At 41.5% G+C, this 21934-nt stretch overlaps 1 protein-coding gene across 1 annotated transcript; it reads left to right on the top strand.

Annotated features, from left to right (window-relative positions):
• Positions 1-18621, top strand: CD48 (CD48 molecule). Its single transcript, XM_084782678.1, has 4 exons — positions 1-212; positions 10413-10715; positions 13570-13842; positions 18223-18621. The coding sequence occupies exons 1-4, from the start codon at positions 140-142 to the stop codon at positions 18300-18302; spliced, it is 729 nt and encodes a 242-aa protein (XP_084638804.1). The 5' UTR covers positions 1-139; the 3' UTR covers positions 18303-18621.
• Positions 18622-21934: the final 3313 nt, after the last annotated feature.

Raw genomic sequence — 21934 nt, 5'->3', positions numbered from 1 at the left:
CGGCAGTAGACAGAGGAGGTCCTGTGTGCCTCAAGAAAAAAAAAGCCACCCCACATACAACTTCCTGCTTCCGGTTGAAACGTGCCCTTTGGTTCCTTACAATTGTCTCCAGTGTTCCAGGGAAACTTTGGAAAGTAGCATGTACTTCAGAATACGGGAATGGTGTCTGGTCCTGGAACTGCTACTGCTGCCTCTGGTGACAGGATCTCAAGGTACTTTCCACCAAGCGTCTGCCTGTGGGTGTGCACTGAAGCCGTGGCCAGTCGGGAATGGGGGTCGGGGGTGGGGTGGGATGTAGCTCAGCCCTGGAAATGAGTGTGCTCTTGGGCTGGGTGCTCCTGTGCTGGCAGTGGGGCTGCTGCGGGAAGGCTTGGGAGCATCCCTTACTTAGCTCGGGAAAGTCAAGTCCCGTCTCTTTTGACTCGGGGCATGAGAAACAGGACCCAGCGAGATGGAGAAGTAGAAGCCCTGTCCCTCACGGGAACAAATTTTTAGTAAGAGGAAGCTTTCTGCTAGGAGGGGCCCCGTTTTTTGTTTTGTTTTGTTGTTTGGCTTGGTTTGGTTTTTAAGTTGTTCTGAACATAAGTTTTATGTTCAGAAGCAATGTGTCCCCTTGTGTGTTGGAAACTCGATTTATGTAAGGAGTCCCTGCCCTGAGCTAAAGTAAAAGGTAATTGACTATGTTAGAGACAGATCCAAGTCGCAGGAAAGCTGCAGTGGGGCGGTTCTGTCTGGAGTCTCTGAATGAGAGCATGAGAAGAAGCCACGGAGCTTCCTTTAAAAAGGAGTGTAAAATAACCGATTTTTGTTACAGTCCACTCCTCAGGCCCTGAGTCTAATTTCCCACTGCAGTTGCCTTGTCATCTTCTTCCCAGGCCAGCTGGAATTAGACCCTTGCTTTCAAGCTATTTCTCCCCCAAAATATTTTTCACGTAAGGGGTTTTACTTTCAGCACCATGAAAATGAGTGTCACGAATGAGGAAGTTATAGCGCATTGTAAGCCCGGGATGGTATGCGGGTTTTAGAGAGATGAGCTAGCCCTGTGTGGAGTAAAGCTGACTGACCGTTCAGGCCAAGTTCCTCGGCCTGGTGACCCTGGTACAGGCTGATTCCAAGCCTAGGAATGCAGGACCCTTTCTGTAGGGCCCTCTGTAACTACGCTGACCACTTTGGGCTGATTCAGCTCATAGGACAGTATTAGAGCCATTGACATCGGAGCTGATAGAAAACGTTGGTCAACTGTTGAGATCAAGATGGCCGAACTTAAATTAAGAAGCATCCTTCGGCCTCTCTAGAATTCTGTGCATGCTCAACTTGTCCTGACACACCATGGGCTTTTTTCATGCATCTTCCTTCTAGAAACCCTGCGGCGGGGGGGGGCTCAGATTGTAGTTTATGACTCATTTGCTTCTATTCCCTTGAGGCAAGAGCTTGGCACCAGTATAAATACTGGGCCATTATAAAGAGCCATTTTCTGAGCCGGGCATGTTGGCTCACGCCTTTAATCCCAGCACACAGGAGGCAGAGGCAGGTGGATCTTGGTGAGTTCGAGGCCAGCCTGGTCTACAAAGCGAGTCCAGGACAGCCAAGGCTACACAGAGAGACCCTGTCTCGGGGTGGGGGTGGGGGTGGGGGGAAGAGCCATTTTCTGCCTGGGCTCCATCCTGTAAGGCTTTTTTATGACTCAGTCTCCTCCGTCCTAAAACAGACATGATATCATACTTTCTATGTCTCTGAGGAACTTCTAGTAAGAGTCAGTGAAAAATTAAAATGTGAAGATACACTCAGCAAACACGTGGCATGAGGCAAATGGGAGCGGGGGATATGCATAAATGAACTCTCGGGCCCCAAACTCTTGCCTGGACCCCAGATCTGAATTTCTATTCTATTTTTAAGCATCTACTCTAGACTTTCCAGACACGTGTTCAAAATTTGGCTCACTTGGTTTTTTTTTTTTTCTCTTCTTGTTCTGACTTTTTAATCGCTGTTTGGTGAGTCCCCACAGCACTGGCGCTGAAAATAATAGCTACAACTAATTTCACTAATTTCAGTCATGAGTTGGAGGTGGGTTTGGCTAGGTACTTTTCATTCAAGGCGTCTCTCCTACTTGCAGTGATATCATGGCGGGGTCTCAGATTATTTGAAAGGCATTTTCATTCACATGACCAGAGTCTAGACCTTAGTGCTTCCTGCACTCAGCTAAGACGAACCAGCCAACACTGCCTAGTTTTTTACCTAGCTCTGCGAGTGCAGAATGCACCTCAGGATGCATTCACTGAGGCAGTCCTCAGGAGAAGGGGACACTGCTGTTACTGTTTCTTCGTGACAGGGTTTCTTGTAACCCAGGCTGACCTGGTATCTGCTGTGTGGCTGAGAACAACCTTGGACACCCAACCTTACTGCCTCTACTTCCCAACTGCTGGGATTCCAGAAACCCAGGAAGATGTACTGATGGGAGGAGTGTTAAAATGCAAACTTGAGCATAGGGCCTCTGATGTATCAAACATTTTATCACTGACCTATACCCTCAGACCCAACTTTAAAAAAATTTTTTTTTCTCATAGCCAAGCATGGTGGCGCATGTCATTAATCCCAGCACTTAGGTGAGCTCAAGGCCAGGCTGTTCCATATAATGAGTTCCAGGACAGCCAGATAATAGAAAGATCCTGTCTTACAGGAACAACAGAAATAAATTGTTCTCTCATTGTTGTCTGCCCCAATTAATAGGGTCCATTTGTTCAGTCTCTCAAGCCAGGACTCTGGTAGTTATCCTCAGTTCCTTCCTTTGCCTTGACTCTCACAACCGGATATGTGCAAGTCTGTCCACATCCATTGTCTTTCATCCTGGATCAAAGGACCACTTTGTGGGGTTAACCAACAGTAGCACTCACTAATACTAACTGCTCTTGTTGGTCCATTCCCTGTACCCAGCTGATTTTGAAGACTGCCATTTGTGTACATTTTCTAAAACAGTTGAGTTCACTTTTTGAAAAGTGAAACTTCTCAGTAACCTGCTTTGGCAAACGAGAGAGCTGAAGTTTTGAGCAGGGAGTTCACATATCATCTCGCAGGCGCCTCCTGTCCTCACCTAGTCTGTGCTCATTTCATTTTAAATGAATCTTGCCTCTGTCGTTCTGGAGTGCCAGATGTTCTCATTAGTTAATCAGAGCATTACTGATAGGAAGGACCGCCCTAAACCAGGCCTTACTTTCTCGTGGCAGCCTGTATAAAGGACAAGGCAGGAGGGAGCCTTTGCTCTCTGCTTGCTAAGCCCTTACTCTCATTGGTTAGTCCGTTGCCGCGATGGAATCAGAACCTACTTCTTCAGGATTTTGATGTATACTGAAGACCAGCTGAGAGATTCATCCTTGTGAATAACTTATTGGATTCTTGGATTTTTCTATCAGGAGACAGCCGTTGTTGGACTAGCTGGGCCACAGCCTGTGAGCCACTCCAATGAATTCCCTACCTCATGCATCATTCGATCAGTTTTGTTCTTCTAGAGAACCTTGACTCTATAGGACAATTTTAGTTATGTCAGTCCCTAAGTCAAGTAAACAGAACAACAAAAAAAAAACCTCCCTCTTTGCCTTCTGTGTCCTTTCACATGCTCTACCATCCTTTTTCCCATGTGCACTGTAGTATCTTGAAAGGATGGCAGAATTCTGTTTCTCCTTCTACCTTCAGAGCCCATGTCAAAACAGCCTACTAAACTCATTGTGGCCCCCGTCTCAGAAAAGATCCTCTTTCGTATTGTCACCGAGACCTAAATCTAGGGTCTTAATATCTCTTGCCAAGTTAGTTCCTAAGCAGGTTTACATAGACTTGTTAAATGTTTGGTCTCATTTGAGAGCTCCAGGTGACACCAAACCAATGACTTCATCTCCATTTTTTTCTTTAAGAATTTTACTAAAATTACAAGATTTGTGTTTTTAGTCATCAGAATTTCTTTAGAACATTTTTTTCTCTTTGCTGAGTAATGCCTTCATATGAGATTATGACTTCTTGCTGCTCCCCACCCCCACCTCCATGTATGTATGTGTGTGATTTAAGGGGCTCGCTATGTAGCACAGGCTGGCCTTGAACTCATTATTCGATTGAATCAACCTTTCAAGTACTGGGAGACAGCCATATGCTATCACAGTGGATATAATTATGCTTTTCCAGCACCCATATTACATGAACGGACAGAGGTAGGATCATTTGTAGTCCTCTTATAAGCTACAGTTAAATACTATAACTTTGTCTTGAGTATCTAGACACAGCACAAACTGCCTTGTTGTATTACATTAAAACCTACAGTCATTCCCTTTACTCTGGTCTCACGTTCTAAAAAGCAACCATAGCCATTAAGAAGAAGGTATAGCAAGATTTAATCACCAATGAACCACTTCCTTATTTTTCGTAAGTGGCTGAACACAGTGACTAGGTCAGCCCTTTTTTTTTTTTTTTTTAGCTCTGTTACACTGAGATGCTCGAGAAGGAAAGTACAACATCCTGTTCACAACTGCTTCTCAGCTCTCCCCCACGTGGGAAGAGTCTAAGGCTTGTGTTCCTCTATCATGAGCTTTTCCATCTTCTGAGTGTACATCTGAGGCTCGTCAGAGAGGCTGTCCAGGATGACCTAAGCTAGTTCTTCATGCATGAGGGTAGAGAATTTTTGTCCCAATGCCTGACGTACTTTTGGTTATCTCCAATAAGGAAGTGGAACTGGGCAAGGGCCAGGGTTGCTTAGAACCTTGCATTCTTAGAACCACAGACAGACTTCTCCACTACCAAAAAAAAGTCCACTTGACCCCAAATGCCAAAATATCAATAGAAAAATCACTGACTTAGGCCACATATTAAATTCACATGACAAAAGAATGAGAATAAATGTGGAATATATATCCAAAGACTTCAAATCTTGGACATGATGGCCCATGGCTGTTATCTCAGCATTTGGGAAGTTAAGCCAAGAGAATCTGCCATTTAAGGTCATCTTTGACTCTATAGTGAGTTTGAGGTCAACCTAGGCACCATGACACTTTTATCTCAAACCAGCTAAAACAAAAGGCCCAGTCACAATGTTCTCTTATGCTGTGTTTTCTAATAGGCCAGGAACTTGCACACATTGCTGCTATCAAAGGCCAGAGCTATCAGGGCATATTGTTTTTTTTATATCTGTAGTTTAGACTGAAATTATTCTTTGAGAGGCATAGTAAAATATGGCCTGGACCCATAAGCAACTTGGAAACAAGTGTCTGGGTATGTCCGCAGAGACAAAAGCCCAGAGCAGTCAGTGTAAGCACCAATCTATACTACTCCATGGGTAGAAATGGTTTATTACGGGACAAACTGTCAGACGGTAGAGAGTAGTGGCTTGTCAGGAAAGCAATCAGATTTTATATGACAGAGTGGGGGTCTGTTTGAGTTCATTGGGAACTAGGTACCCTTTGCCTGCCCAGTGGTTTACCATTAGGGGCCGAGAAGGGAAATCGTGGCTTTCCTGATAAACAGAGACCCAATCACAAGGTGTCTGAGGCAGGCTGAGTTTAAGTTCCAATTCACCTGATAAAAGGTCTTCCATCCATCTGGGTTGGTCCCTGGCCATCATCTTAGGACGTCACCAGTAGCACTGGCTTTTAGGGGCCTGCTTTGTCACCTAACAGATATGTTATCAACACACGTTTGTTGAGTGGACAGGTAGACTGAAAAGATGAATCCTGAAATGAAGGGTTGAATGGATTTTGAAAGCTCTGGGGTTATAGGGCATAGGGTCAACTGGATCTTGGTACGTAGCCCAGGATAGCTTGAAGTTCACTCTATAACTAGGCTGACCCCAAACTCGTGATCTTCCTGCCTCGACCTCCCTAGTTCTGGGATTACAGTCTCCTATGCCTGGTTGTTTTTTGTTTTTGTTTTTGTTTTGTTTTGTGTTTTGTTTAGCAAAAGTAAAAAATTATCAGTAAAAGAAAAATACCTTTACTGATTGTCTTCAACATTTTCACTACCCCTTTTCTTCCCCCATTCCCTTTCTTAACTCCATACCACCCACTGTGATTTTTTTGGTTAAACATGGTAGGCACACTCCCCATCACAGGGCCTTTGCTGTAGGCCTTCCTCTACCTGGATCACTGTCAATATCTGTTGGGTCTCCTCTGTCTTTGAAGCCTTTGCTGAGATGCAACAAACTCATCCCTTTCTGCAGGACATCTCTCTGACCTAACTCTCCACTTGTACTCACATCCTGCTTTCTCTTCCATAGCAGTCATCTATGCCTTAAATACTGTATAATACATCTAGTTATTGCGTTTAACTACTTTTTCCTTTTATTGAAAACAGATTTTTCTCATATAATATATCCTGGTTGTGACTTCCTTTCTCCCTACTCCTCACTACCTCTCTGCTACCTGGATTTACTCCATGTTTATCTTTTGTTAGGAAATAAACAGGCTTTTTAAAGGATAATCATAAAATACAACAAAATAAAATATAGTAAGATAAAACAAAAACTATCACATTGAGTTAGACAAGAGAAAAGAAAGAAAGGAAGGGGGAGAGAGGAGAGAGAGAGAGAGAGAGAGAGAGAGAGAGAGAGAGAGAGAGAGAGAGAGAGAGAGAGAGGAGCCCAAGAGAAGGCACAAGACTCAAAGGCACACCTATTCACACTCCTATTAAACCGGAAAACAATATATACACAGAGGACCTGATGCACTGGTGAAGGTCCTGTGCACACTGCCTCACCTCTCTGGGTTCATATAAGATTTGATCATGTCGATTTAGAGGGCTTTGTTCTCTTGGTGTCCTCTATCCCCTTTGACTTAAAAAAATTCCTTATTATTTATTTCCTCTTACAAAACACACTTGGACAAATAAATATAAAATGGTATATGTCGTATTTAGAAACGGCTGAAGACACACTTGGTACTCCTCCCAGGAAACACTAATAAAACCCTCAGAAAACACTCATCCTTCCCACTGCCCATCTTTTACACTCAGGCTGGAGACTTCATGATCATGCAATTCATCTTCAAACAGGAGAACGTCTTCAAAAAATTTAATCTGTTCTCTGGCTTTCAATTTCTCTGTATCTATATGATCTGTTGTAGGTACAACTTTTCCACATCCACAGACTTCATGATGTGGGTCTTGGCCGCCGTCAGCTTCCAAGGCCCGAAGGAGAAGTCCTGGTGGCTGCTCTGAAAGCCGTGGATCATCATGGCAGGGCCACTCAGGGAAAGTGCCTGCAGCAGCGGTCACAGTGCGGGGGCCCTCCCTGCATGGACGCTGCTGGGCGTGTCCGTGACCATCTCGGCCCCGCCCCCTGCCCTCCCCTTTGAATCTTAGATTCCTTCCAACCCCTCTTCTGTGGAGTTCCCCAAGCATTGAGCAGAGGAATTAGATGGAGACATCCCATTTGGGGCTGAGTGTTCCAAGGTCTCTCCCTCTGTGTAATATGTCAGTGGGTCTCTGCATTTGTTCCCATCTGCTGTAAAAGGAAGCTTCTCTAATGATGATTGATATAGGAGTCATTCTATTGCTACAGGTTTTTTTTTTTGAGGGGGGGTTGTTTGTTTAGAACAGTATTATTTGGTTTTATCCAAACTCTGTAGGCTATCTAGTTTCTGGCTCTTGGTCACCCTAGGAGTGTTGGGTATGGGTTCCATCTGATGGAGTAGGTCTTAAATCAAATCAGACCTTAGCTGATTTCTCCCACAAGATTTGTGCCACCGTTGCCCTAGCACATCTTGTTTCCATGATCTGTTTCTCAGTCTGTTTGACATTTGTATATAGAAGGGCTTCTGATTTTTGTGAGTTAATTTTGTATTAAGTTACTTTGCTGTAAGTGTTCTCAGATATAGGAGTTCCTAGGAGGGATTTTAGGGCTACTTATGTATACAGTAATATCATTTGCAAATAAAGGTATTTTGACTTCTTTGCCGATTTGCATCCCCTTGATCTCCTTCAGTTGTCTTGTTGCTCTAGCTAAGACTTTGAACACTATACTAAATAGGCACGGAGAGAGTAGACAACCTTGTGTTATTCCTGATTTTAGTGGAAATGTTTCTCTACATTTAATTTGATGATGGCTGTGAGCTTGCTATAAACTGCCTTTACTATGTCCATTTTATCTCTAATCTTTCCAGGACTTTTATCATGGAGGGCTGTTGGATTTTGTCAAAGACCTTTCTGCATCTAATGAGATGATCATGTGATTTTCTTTCTTTCTTTCTTTCTTTCTTTCTTTCTTTCTTTCTTGTTGTTTATATAGTGGATTATGTTTATTGATATATGTATGTTGAACCATCTTTGCATCTCTGAAGCCTGCTTGATCATGGTGGGTGATATTTTTGATGTCTCTTGGATTCATTTTGTAATGATTTTACTGCATATTTTTGCATCTATGTCCATAGAGGAAATCAGTCTGTAATTCTCCTTGTTTGGTGCATCTTTATGTAGATGGAATATCAGGGTAATTGTTGGTTCATAAAATGAATTGAGAAATGTTCCTTCTGTTTCGATTTTGTGGAATAATTTGAGGAGTATTGGCATTATATCTTCTTTGAAAGTCTGGTAAAATTCTGAGCTAAAACCAACTGGCTATGAATTTTGTTTTGTTTTGTTTTTGTTTTTGTTAGAAGACTTTTAATGACTGCTTCTATTTCACTAGGTCTTATTGCTTATCTTATCTTATCTTGATTTAACTTTGTTAAGGGCAATGTACAGAAAAAAATATCCATTTCTTTTAGATTTTTTAATTTGGTGGACTATAAGCTTTTAAAGTATGCCCTCATGATTCTCTGGATTTCCTCAGTGTATGTTGTTATATCCCCCTTTTTGTTTCTGATTTCATTAAATTGGGTATTTACCCTCTGCCTCTTAGTTAATTTGAATAAGGGTTCATTGGTTTTCTCAAAGTAGCAACTCTTTGTTTTATTGATTGTTTGTATTGTTCTCTTTGTTTCTATTTTATTGATTTTTATCCCTGGCTTTGATTATTTCTTGCCATCCAGTCCTCTTGGGTGTGATTACTTATTTTTGTTCTAAAGATTTCAGGTGTTATGTTAAGAGTATGAGATTGCTCCAAATTTTTCATATAGACACTTAATGCTATGGACTTGCCTCTTGGAATTTAACTGTGTCCCTTGAGTTTAGGTATGTTGTGTATTTATTTTCATTTAGTTCTACAAAGGCTTTAATTCCTTTCTTATTTCCTGTCTTGGTCCATTTTTCATTCAGTAGAGAGTTGTTCAGTTTCCATGAGTTTATAAGCTTTCTGCTGTTATCCAGTTTTAATATATAGTAGTTAAATATGATGCAGGAAGTTAGTTCAATTTTTTTGTATCATTTGAGACTTTCTTTGTTTCTGCGTATGTGTTCAATTTTGGAGAAAGTTCCATGAGGTGTGGAGAAGAAGGTATATTCTCTTGTGCTTAGTTGAAATATTCTGTAAATATCTGTTAGGCTCATTTGGTTTGTAACATCTGTTAAATATCAACGTTCCTCTGTTGAGTCTTTGACTGGATGGCCTGTTTATTGATGAGCATGGGCTATTGAAGTCTCTCACTATCAGTCAATAAGTGAGTTAAATGTAGTAGTGTTTCTTTTACAAATGTGGTGTATAGAAATATCCTACAGGTGAAATTTTCCTCATATAACACATGACACATGATTCTCAGCAAGGATTAGCTTTTAAACATCTTCTAAATCACATTAGTGGCCATGGCTCCAAAGAGATTTTCCCAGCTTTCCTCCATCCACTATTCTATACGCCAAATAGTGGCTTAGTCTCACACCACCTTGTCCTTTTCTTTACTATAGTAACAAGATATTATACTGCTAATTATTTGAGGCAGGGTCTCATGTAGCCCACACTGGCCTCAAGTTTACTATGTAGATAAGGGTGACCTTGAACTTTTCATCTTCCTGCTTATATCTCCTGAAGGGTAGGATTACAGATAAGCACTCTAACAAATAAGCCACACCCCCCAGCCCAAGATGGCTTGTTTTTATGTTCAGTTCATACTTATGCATTAAATCTGTTAAAGTATAATTATGTAGTATGGATGACTGTGATTAATATGCTTATTGAGTAAAACTTGAACAAACAGGAAATAGGTCCATAGAGAGAGACTTAGGATCAATTTATTTGAAACTCTATGAGAGGGGGGGGGGAGAGGGGAAAGAGAGAGAGAGAGAGAGAGAGAGAGAGAGAGAGAGAGAGAGAGAGAGAAGAGACTACAAATAAGAAAGTATCAGTATCAGTTTAATGTATGATAGAAGAAATTTGGGATTATAATCAGTAAGTTCTGCCCCACCCTGTTTCTTGGGCTCTAATGCCTTCCTCGTCTACCAGCTCAAGCTAAATCTGGGCCACTGGACAGCACTGCCTTCTCCAGGATGGATCTCACTCTGACTTTCATTGGCAGATCATTCAGTACCAACCATAAATGTCGAAACCGGCCGGAGCATAACCCTGAACATTCCCAGGAAACAGCATGGATCCTACAAACGTGTCACCTGGCTTTATACCAGCAAACAGAAGATTTTAGAATATTACAGTAGTGGTCAAAATACTATCTACAATTCTTCACTTAAGGGCAGGATTGCCCTTCAACATACAAATGGTGCGCTCCATATTTATGATGTCCGGAAAGAGGACGAAGGTACCTACTACATGAGAGTGTTGTATGAAGATGAACAAGAGATGGCAATAAACCTGAGAGTATTTGGTGAGTTTGTGAGTCTGGGGACAAATGCCCATTCAGGGACCTTGGTAGTCTACTGGGAGTTGGGAGATGCTGACTGAGAGAGGGAGAAAAGAACAGTAGGACAGACTTCATTTTTCCCAGAGACACTTCTATCTGTGAGTGAGCAGACATCAAAGCTCATAACTGTTGCCCACTTAAAAATCTCTTTTGAAGCGAGTCTAAGATTTCAAGAGAAATTGTGTTAGATTTTCATTACTAAGACAAAATATACAAGAGACAGACTACAGACAAGGTAAGGTTGACTTGGGCTCACAGCTTCAGAGGTTGTAGTCCATGCACAACTGGCTTCATCACTATGGGATGTGGGAGGCACAGCATCATGGCAGGCAGAGGGGGATGATGGAGCAGAGTTGCTCGCTTCAGGCTGGGAAGAGGTGCTGAGATGAAGGGCCAAGGACAAGATATGCTTTTCAAAGACATGTTCCTAGTGAAACTGTCTCAAATAGGTCCCTCCTTCCAATATCTACCGTTTCCCAATAGTCCATTCAATTATGAATCCATCCATCAATCAATTGATGAGATCAGAGCTCTTTGAACCAACCACTTTCTGCCTGCTAATTACCAAACCTTCACCAGGAGACCCTTCTGAGGAGTCACAAACAGGAGGAAACAAGACCAGACTGGAAACAATAAAGATCATTTCTTCTTTATCTCCTTTATTCTATCCCATAAGCAACTTAAATTAGTTCTGAATGTACCTTAATTCTGTCTGAACTCAGACTTCATCAGAATTATAGAAAAAAAGACATTAAAGAGATAAATTGAGACAGCTCTCATGGAGAATTCTATCAGATTGAGTATGACAAAAACTTCCACTTACAGCTCCGGCTTAACCAGTTTTATGAAAATAAGACCTCAACATGTTATCCTTGGAGGCAGAGAGACCTAGGCTTAAAGCTCGGATTCCATGAAATGAGTGTCTACAGAAAGACAAACTCTCCATGTTGTCTCTGACTTATCTGTGAAAGCCAAGAAAGTTGATTTCATAGTGCTAGGGAGAAATTGGATAATGAATGCCAACATACAGTTAAATAGAAGAGGTTATCTCTGGGGTTCCATAGAACAGCATTTCAAAATGTCTGAAAAAAAAAACCACCTCAAAGATTCCCAACATGTAGGAATGATAAATTTTTGAGGAGGCAAATCTCAATTTTCTTGATGTAATTATTATGTGCATATATTGAACTATCACAAGGTACCATACCAATATATAGATATTGTGTGTCCATTAACACCTCTGTAGTGACCTAAATCCCTCTGGTCAGTTGCTAAGTAGGTGTGGCACCATGGTGTAAGATAGTAATATGTTTTTGCCCATATTAGGTAAGGCTCTTTGGAAGGAAGTGACAGAAACCAATTCCTTGTACCTTTACAAAAAATGAAGAAGTGGTTTTAAGAAACTCCATAGAGCGATTCAGGGGAGTAGAGAAAAAGTAAGAGGAGGAAGATGAAGAATAGGGCCCAGCTCCGAGGCCTGAACCTCAGGCACCCACAGATCGTGCTGTTACCATAGCTTGACTTTCAATGCTTGGACTCTGTGTCCAATCAGAATCCCATGAAGAAAAATGCATTTATCCACAGTTTTCCTAGACTGTGTAATGTCTTCTTTTGTCTAAATACCTAGTAAATGAACTAATTTTGCTTAGTTCTGGTTCATCATGGAATTCTTTTCTTTGGGACCACCAAGAATCCAGCTTTACCCAAATGCAGGTCTCCAAAGGGACAGGAAACTGCTTAGGCCATTTTTGGCTATGTTGTTGTGTATCTCCCTGCTACACTGGTAGAGCTAAGGACAAAGAAATTTGAGCTAAGAATGACTAGGAACCCTACATCTTCTTTTCTCTTTCAAAATGGACAAGCTTAAAACCACATTTTCCTTGTCACAAAATTCAATAAAAATAGTTTCAGAAACAACCCAGGGTACAGGGTCCATTTTCCTCAGGAAAGGACCAATTAGTCTGGGGTTTTGTTTGTTTGATTGATTTTTGCAGTTAAATTTATGTGTTCTAGCTGTTGTCTCACAGCTTTCTACAAATTGTAAGATGGCCACAGGTGTGTTTGGCATTAGGGATTACTAAACAGCCACCAATGGCCTAAAGAGGTCATTTTCCCCTTGGAGATTTCCGCTCAGGTAAATTTGAGCCCTTGACTGCCCCACAGGAAAGAATTTACGGTGAGCCAGAATGAAGAAACTTAATGAGTTTATTAAGTACTTAGACGTAAAGTCATGTAGAAAAAAACATTACATAATCTGGGCAAACTAAACAAATCCACTTTTCTTTATGAACTTATGATTCACAAGGGAGATAGAGGTGGCAGGTTTATAGGGCTAAGCTTCCGACAAGGATAAAGTGGAGGGCTTTGCTGTGTATGGGTTGAGACCCTTCAGGATTCTTCCTGAATCTGAACTCCAAAATTCTTGAGGGACAGGGTGGCTCACTGGTGCTTGCTGTGGGTTATTGATGCAGAACAGGCCCTGACTATCTGAGATAGTCAGGAAACTCAGTCAGAAGGCAGCTGATCTCCCCACCAGTACTTGGCTCACAGGTGACCATCACCCCCACTTTGTTCCTAATGGCATGTAATGGACTCTGGCTCCCCCTTCTGGATCTACCTTAGCATCACCACCAAAAAATTGCCTTTTGAAGACAAAGCTGCTTCCTAGCTCCACCTGTAGGGGGTCTCTTGTCCACAGCCATCTTGAATGGCAGTCATGGCCCCTCCCTGGTTCCCTTTGTAGTCTGTTGTCTAAACCTCGCATCATAAGTGCCCCACAAATGCATAAATCCATTGTTTCCTAACAAACTTCTTTCAGATCTTGTGTCCCAGCCTTCCATAGCAATCAATAAGACTAAAGATTTGACAGACTCCTGTTATCTGAGGCTGTCATGTGAAGTAGAAGACCGGTCTGAGTCTGTTAACTACACTTGGTACGGAGACGCAAGGCCTTTGCCCCAGATGAATCCAGGAAATGTGCTTGAAATCACCACCACTTCACAGAACGTGTCTTCCTCTTACACCTGCCAAGTCAGCAATCCTGTCAGCAGCAAGAATGACACGGTGTACTTCCGTTCACCTTGCTCTCTGGGTAAGAACCATCTTCCAGGGGAGCTGAGGTGGGCACAAGATGACTGGTTTCTTTTGAGTGAAGAAAGGTGTGGTGTTCCTACTCCACTTTCTGACAAAGAACAGGGCGGAGAATCTCAAAAGTGTCATTGGCATTTCAGAGACTTGCCATCTACCTGACTCTATCGCCACCTACCAGCCAGTTTACCTTATCTTTCCTAAAAGCTGAGTCCTGAGGAATTGCCCTGAGAAACATCAGGGCAATTTCGGAAAGAAGGAAAGTGGGAGAGCAGCGCAGGCAAGGAAATAAGGAAAAGTGGATGAGCGAGAGAAAGGCTGATGATGAGGAGTGAGAATCTTGTCCTCGGATAGAGACTGTACCTGTATTATGCTCCTTGGTAAGGTAGGAAGACAAACTCTAGGCTTTGGGTTCCAGATTTCTCTGTGTTGCCTAGGAGCATCCACTCACATGGTGCCACTCCCCTTTAATTCAGACCTCTGCAGGTGCCACCAAAGTCCAAGAATTTAGTCAGTAGCATCTGGGGTCACTCCTGATATAGTCATGGTATTAGTTATTTTTATTGTTGGTATTGCAGAACAACACACATACACACACACACACACACACACACACACGCACACATGCACACACACATATGCACACACGCACGCACACATGCACACACACACACACACACACACACACAGAACAACTTAAGAGAGGAAAGGTTTTAATATGGTCCATTGTGACAGGGAAGACGTTGCAATGAAAATGTGAGATAGCTTTTCACGTCCACAGACAGGAAGCAGGCTTTCTTCTTTCCCACCTTTCTTTCAGGTGGAGAGTCCAGTTCATGGGATGAGGTTGCCCATATTTAGTGTAGATCATCCCCCCTTGGTTAAATACTTCTTAAAAGCTTTCTTAACAGACACTCTCAAATGTGCATCTCCTGGGCAATTCCATAGCTCACTAAATTGACAACTGAATTTAACTATCATAGTCAGTGGCCAACTAAATTGCTTACTTTCTCCAAGCTATCTTTTTATCTTAAATGTAAAACAAAATAATAGTTCTTTTATAATTCCTTAAGGAATAAACAAATGATACCTGCAACCCATCTAACACTGATCCTGGCAAATTCATCTTAAATGAAAAATAGTAATTAGTTAATGGTAAATTAATAGCATCCAAGTTAGGTTTGGTTCCTTTAATTCTGAAGACAACTGAACTCAGCCCCCCGCCCTGTATCTTCCATATTTTAAAGTGCTTCCTTTAGCACTGATGTGTACTTTTTTTTTTTCCAGAATAGCTCATTCCTGTGTTTACAATGTTTTTCTGTGACCATGTCATGTTCATGTCACTTTCCTGGCAAGAATAAAGATATTTTATTTTATTTTTATTTATTATTTTTAAATAATTATTTAAATTAATTTATTGTTGTTACATCTCAATGGTTATCCCATCCCTTGTATCCTCCCCTTCTTCCCTCCCATATTCTAAAGACACACACATGCTCCTTATTTGGGGACAGGTAATTACAATATTGACAGTTGAAAATAGAGCATGCTGGCTCATCTAACCCCAGCACGTGGGAGACTGAGGCAGGAGGATAAAATAGTTTAGGCCCAGTGTAGTCTTCATAGTGAGCTCTTGTCTAAAAGCCAACAACAAAAACAGGAGTTATTTGTACTAATGCTTCCAAAAATAACTAAAGCTAAGGGGTTAACCCTTATGTGCAATTCTCTGCCGTCCTCATCAGTTTTCTGACTGTAGTTCCTACTTTTATATTCTGTTCATGCTATTTGCTTCAGACGCAAGCATATTTTACCTCAAGATCAAGGTGTACCAGGTCTCAGGGTGTTATGCAGAAGAGGAGGCAGAAAGAGTGTAAGAGCCCATGGGGAGGAACAACACCAAGGAAACAGTGTCCTTTAGACATAACAGGACTGATGCACAGATGAACTCATAGAGACCATGGAGGCATGTACAGGACCAGGACAGGTCCAAGCCAGATGAGGACCCAGCACTGAGAGGCAGAAGTGGACATGAGCCCCCATCCCTAACCCAGAAGCTAATTCTAAGTGTCAACTGCTTGCAAAGGAAATTTTAGCTTTCTCCAATGGAACCTTACTGGATATATACAAACCACACTAAACAGCAGGTCCATGCCCAGCAATAGGTGGCCAATACAAAATGAATTCAATGGTACTTTTGAAGATTTTTTTGTTTTTGTGTCATAAAGGTTTGTTTGGGCGTTTATTTATTTATTTGTTTGTTTATCTTTCCTGGTCTTTCGCTTACGTATTATGTTTTCTGATTTTATGTGTCTACGTGTGTGTGTGTGTGTGTGTGTGTGTGTGTTTCGCATGCTTTTTCTTTGCTGTTTGTTTTATCCTGGTTTGTTTGTTTGCCTGTTTTCTAAAGAGCTGGGGAATGAAGATGTGGGGTTGGATGGATGGGAAGGTGGAGAAGATCTGAGGAGAGATGAAAGATAAATGAGCATATACTGTATGAAAAAATATTTTTTCAGTTCAAGAAAAGCCTGAGGTATAAAAACAAAGAGTAGGGTAAGGTAACCATCTTGGCAGGAATAAAGATATTCTAATAAAGAGATACTGTAACCTTCCGTTTGGATAATCAGACCATTAAAACAATGGACACTGTGGTGGTTTCAATAGGAACAGCTTCCGTAGGCTATTGTATTTGAATGCTTGGTTATTTGGGAGTGGTGCTACTTGACAGGGCTTAGGAGCTGTGGCCTTGTGGGAGGAAGTGTGTCACTGGAGGTGGCTTTGGGGTTTCAAATGCTCAATCTAGGTCCTATGTCTTTCTCCTCCTGCTGCCCACTGATCCAGATGCATGCTCCTTCTCCAGCATCATGTCTGTCTGCATGCTGCTACGCTTCATGCTATGATGTGTTCTAAACCTCTGACCTGAAAGACAGCCTCAGTGAGATGCTTTTCTTTATAAGAGTTGCCATGGACATGGTGCCCCTTCACAGCAATAGAACACTAAAACAGACCCCATGCAGTCAGAATTTCTCCAGGAGTCTGACATTAGCCAAGAAAAGGGGCTAAAGCATGGCACCAGTCAGAGGAAGAACTTGTCTCCAGGAAAGAGATTTCCCATAGTTATCACAACTTGCCAGAACACCTTGAAGGAGAGATTAAAACCAGGACAATGACATTGGGACCACACTTTGATTAGGACAGCTTACTTAATGCCTACCTCTTGCCTTCTATTTAAACCTGAACTTCCCGTTAGGACCTGACTACGGATTGTAATGGGGATGTTACTGGACCTCTTTTCCCTCTTCCCAATGTAGTTTTATTTAATAAATCCTTTTATGCTTTTGATATTATTTTGTCTCTTTAATTGGCTTATTAAAGATGAGTGGCTGACTCTAGATTCTTAGGGTTACCAGGGCCCAGACTCTGACCATAGCAACTTCTGTAACATCCTATCACCAGAGACAATGGGCCCTGGAAACACTGCTCTTTTGCATTTTTCAGGGCTGGGCCTCCTGGACTGATTTCTTGGCCTCTGCTTCTGCACATGGGCCATGGACCTGTATGTCCTGTATGTTTTTGTTCCCTCCTCAGCTAACTGGTCACATTTCTTCATCCTTTCCTAACATGCTCTCTCACTCCAGATCCAATGTGATAAACATCAGATTATGAGACCACAATTAGGCTGGCCGTTTTCCTATCAATGCAACGTTCTGAGGCCTGGAAAAAGGAAAAAGAATAATCCTATCCTTTTAAAAGTGGGAGTGGATGCAGAGAAAATAACACTCCTGCTCCCTTGGTTGTTTTGAAGAAGGCCAAGCCAATCTTGACATTCTTTAGTCACTCAGAATTTCCTAGAAGGCACTCCAATTTCCTTCTCATTTTTATCCCTCAGTCCCCATTTTATGATCTCTCTCCCTCCCTTCCCTTCATTATCATCTGTTTTCCTTTCTTTCCTATCTCCTTTCCTCCCTTCTAGTTAGTATAAATGATTAGTGTGGTAGAGAAAAAAAAAGAAGTGGTCCCTTTGTCCCTAAAGTCAACTGCGCACATTTTTAAGGTCATCTACCCACACCTGGCATGGTCTTACCTCAGTGCTCTCAAGTGTATGAGATTAGTTTGTTCCTGGTCCCAGGGATAAGTCAGGGTAAGTGTTCATCACAGGACTCAGCCAAGTCAATGGCATTTAAGGGATTTCCAAACTCTTCACAACTGAAGATGTTGAGCTTTTGCAAGGAGGAGGATTTCCCCAGGCAGCTGGGATCAGGTTCAGGGAGAAACAGTTTTCTCATGTTTAAAGAGTACCACTTCAATGTCTGGTCCTTCTCCTCCCTCTCAACAATGACCAAGGTCTAAGTGTTTGGGTTTGTTTTTCTTCTTCTTCTTCTTTCAGTCAGATCCTCTGGAGCACATTGGATTGCAACTTGGCTAGTGGTCATGGCACCCATCCTCCATGCCATCCTGCTAACCTGAGAAGAGCTCTTCTCACTCGAGAATGAAACTTGGAAGCCATAGCATCTTCATCATCATCAGTGCTCCTCACCAGGAAAGTGGCTCTGGCTTTATGGGACAAAGGAAAGTGCTGCTGAACATCTGTGAGGGTTTGAATGTATCCTCTGTAGAACAAGCCCAGGACTTTGTGCATGCTCTGAAAGTGTTCCACCACTGACCTGTGTGTCCAGCCCTTTTCAACGGTTTTTAATTAACCCTTTAAAAACTGTGGTTAATATTTAATTTACATACTCTAGTTATTTCCCAACATACATTAAAGATAAATATATTCTGTCCACCATGTGACTACACTATGCAAATGTTTTTTTAATTTTTAAATTTAATTTAATTAATTTATTCTTGTTACATCTCAATGGTTATCCCATCCCTTGTATCCTCCCATTCCTCCCTCCCTCCCATTTTCCCCTTACTCCCCTCCTCTATGACTGTGACTGAGGGGGACTTCCTCCCCCTTTATATGCTCATAGGGTATCAAGTCTCTTCTTGGTAGCAAATGTTTTTTTAATAGATTCTTTTCTCATACAATAGATCTTAACTACAGTTTCCCCTTCCTTTACTAGTCTCAGTTTGTCACCACTTCTTCTTCCATCTAGGTCCTCTCTTTTTCTGTCTTTCATTGGAAAAGAACAGGCTTCTAAGAGGTAACAACAAAACATAAGAAAACAAAATATAACAAGCTGAAACAAAACACATCACATCAAAGTTGGACAAGGTAAACCAACAGAAGGAAAAGCACCCCAAGCAAAGGCATTCGCACCTTCAGGGGTCCCATAAAAATGCTAAGCTAAAGCTATAGTACATATTTAGAGGACCTGGTAAAGACTTGGGAAGGCCCCGTGCTTGCTGCTTCAGTCTCTGTAAGTTCATATGACTGCTGCTCAGTTGATTTAGAGAGTTTTGTTCTCCTGTGCCCTTCATCCCCTTTGACTCTTACACTCTTTCCACCTCCACTTCCACAGGCTTCCCTGAGCCCTGAAGGGAGGGATTTGATGGGGACAACCCATGTAGATCTGTATGTTCCAAGGTCTCTCTGTATGTGTCTAATGTATGCCTGTGGGTCTCTGTCATCCCATCTGCTGCAGGAGGAAGCTTCTCTAATGATGGCTGAAAAAGATACTGATTTATGATTATAGTAGAGTATCATTAGGAGTCACTTTATTGTTACTTTTTTTTAAAATCAGAAGTATTTGGTTTTAACATAGGATTCCAGGCTGTCTAGTCTCTGGTTGTTGGTCACCCAAGGAGTGGTGGGTATGGGTTACATCTCACAGAGTGGCCATTAAGTCAAAGCAGACATTGGTTGCTTACTCCCACAAGCTTTGTATCACCATCACCCTAGCATATTTTGTAGGCAGGACAGATTGTAGATCAAAGGTTTTGTGGCTGAGTTGCTTTTTGTGTTTTTCTTTTGGAAACTCGTAGAGTACCTTCCTGTACCAAATACTCTGGAAAAGTGGTTCTTCAACTTGTAGGTCACAACCCAGTTGGGGGCTGAACAACCATTTCACAGGGGTCACTGAAGACCATCAGGAAACACAGATATTTATGTTATGTGTCCAAGTCCAGCTCTGACAGGCCAGGGGGAAAGACTCAGGAGGAAAGGAAACATACTTAGAGTTAGCGGGATAAATTACTCTTCAGACTTTTTTTCTGAGGGTTTACAACTTAATTACACTAGAGAAAAGCTTCTGACTCTTTTACTCTGGGATAAGCAGCAGAGCCCCTGCAGGGCTCAGAAGCTCAGAAGCTCACTAACTCTTTATGAGCCAGTAAGTGAGAGAGAAAGAAAACCATGTATTCCCACACATTCCATAGTATCAGCTCATACATACATACATACATACAGGCAAACAATCAGGCATGTATACATTCTTACACACATTCAAGGGGCCCCCATCACACATACATGTACACAAACAGATATTTACACATTTGTGCATATATATTCATACAGACATCCAGACAGGCAATCAGATATTCATACATATAAATATATACACAGACAGTAAGGAGGTCAGACATATATTTGGTGTATAGCAGATGGAGGAAAACTCCAATCAACCAACAACAACTTTACCTCTGTCCTGGGTTTTATTCCCACTAAGACAAAGGTTTTCTATGTAAGAAAAATTACCTCATTCAAGAATATATACAATCATTACATAAAAAGGAGTTACAGTAAGACTGTTGATTTTAAGTTTTTTTTTCACTAGAACTATATCTAAGTAGATACTCATTATAAGTTTAAAGCAGTGGTTTTATCTATATGCTTATAATGAGTTCAAAACAGAAGCTTTATCTTTTTCTTATTTCATAGGTACATTATGTGTTCAAAGGATAGTTTCTTATGTCAAGTTTTTTTCTAAGAAACAGACATCTCTCTTGTCTTGTATAGTTAACTATTTGTTCTTTGTTTCCATACTAATATGGTCCTTCCTATTGTTGTGAACATCTGGGTCTTATCCTTGCACTAAACCTAGAAAGGATGTATTTCCTTGGTTATTAGTTTGTTTCAATCTTGTTTTCCCTCTTGGTGTAATTCACATGGAGTTTCATAGAGCTCATAAGTTTTTGCTATATTGCAGGATGGTATAAAGTTGCTTGAATCAATTTAGAAACCATTATCAGGAATTATAAAATCATCTGTAGGAAATCTGCCCAACACAGAGAGTAGCACCTATGGAGGAATAATATTATGCTATAGGCAGTGAAGTCTCCTCCATGCCAGATATATGAGAGAAGCAGGGAGAGGCAGCATAGCAACAATAAGCAGTCTTGAGGCAAAATCTCTGGGGCTTTGCCTAAATCAGGGATACATCCATCCATCAGCTATGCAAGAGTGAGTGGGCTGCCTCCAGGAAGCTCACTTGCTCGATTTTGCCAGTCCAGCATGCAATTGCTCCCAGCAAATATGTGTCCCATAAGTTTAGGTGGGCTGTGTATTCTTTTTAATTCAGTTCTAGAAAGGCTTTAATTCCGTTCTTAATTCCTGTCTTGGTCCATTTTTCATCCAGTAGAGAGAGTTGTTCAGTTTCCATCAGTTCGTAAGCTTCCTGTTGTTGACACCCAGCTTTAATTTATGGTAGTCAAGTAAGATGCAGGGAGTTAGTTCCATTTTCTTGTGTCTTTTGAGACTTTCTTTGTCTTGGAAGATGTGGTCAATTTTGGAGGAAGTTCCATGAGGTGTGGAGAAGAAGGTATATTCTCTTGTGTTTAGTTGAAATGTTCTATAAATACCTGTTAGATCTATTTGGCTTATAACGTGTGTTAAACTTCAGAATTTCTTTCTCTGTTGAGTCTTTGTATGGATGGCCTGTTTACTAATGAAGTCTCTCACCATCAGTGTGTGAGGGTCAATATGTGAGTTAAGCTGTACTAGTGTTTCTTTTACAAAAATGGGTATCCTTGTGTTTGAGACATAGATGTTAAGAATTGCAATATCCTCTTGGTGGAATTTTCTTTTGATGAGTATGTAGTATCCTTCCCATCTCTTCTGGTTAGTTGTGGTTTGAAGTCTGTTTTGTTAGATATCAAAATGGCTACACCAGCTTGCTTCTTAGGTCTATTTGCTTGGAGTGTTTTTTTTTTTCAAC

Source organism: Acomys minous (assembly GCF_964271855.1).
Source record: "Acomys minous genome assembly, chromosome: 1".
NCBI classification, from domain to species: Eukaryota; Metazoa; Chordata; class Mammalia; order Rodentia; family Muridae; genus Acomys; species Acomys minous.
Note: the sequence above shows the minus strand (reverse complement) of the source record. Positions and strands in the feature narration are given on the sequence as shown.

Excerpts from the sequence above, each read along its gene's own strand:
- CD48 (XM_084782678.1), top strand. The coding sequence starts at position 140 with ATGTACTTCAGAATACGGGAATGGTGTCTGGTCCTGGAACTGCTACTG. Across the intron at positions 10,716-13,569 it reads AATAAACCTGAGAGTATTTG|ATCTTGTGTCCCAGCCTTCC; the intron begins GTGAGTTTGTGA and ends AACTTCTTTCAG. Across the intron at positions 13,843-18,222 it reads CCGTTCACCTTGCTCTCTGG|TCAGATCCTCTGGAGCACAT; the intron begins GTAAGAACCATC and ends TTCTTCTTTCAG.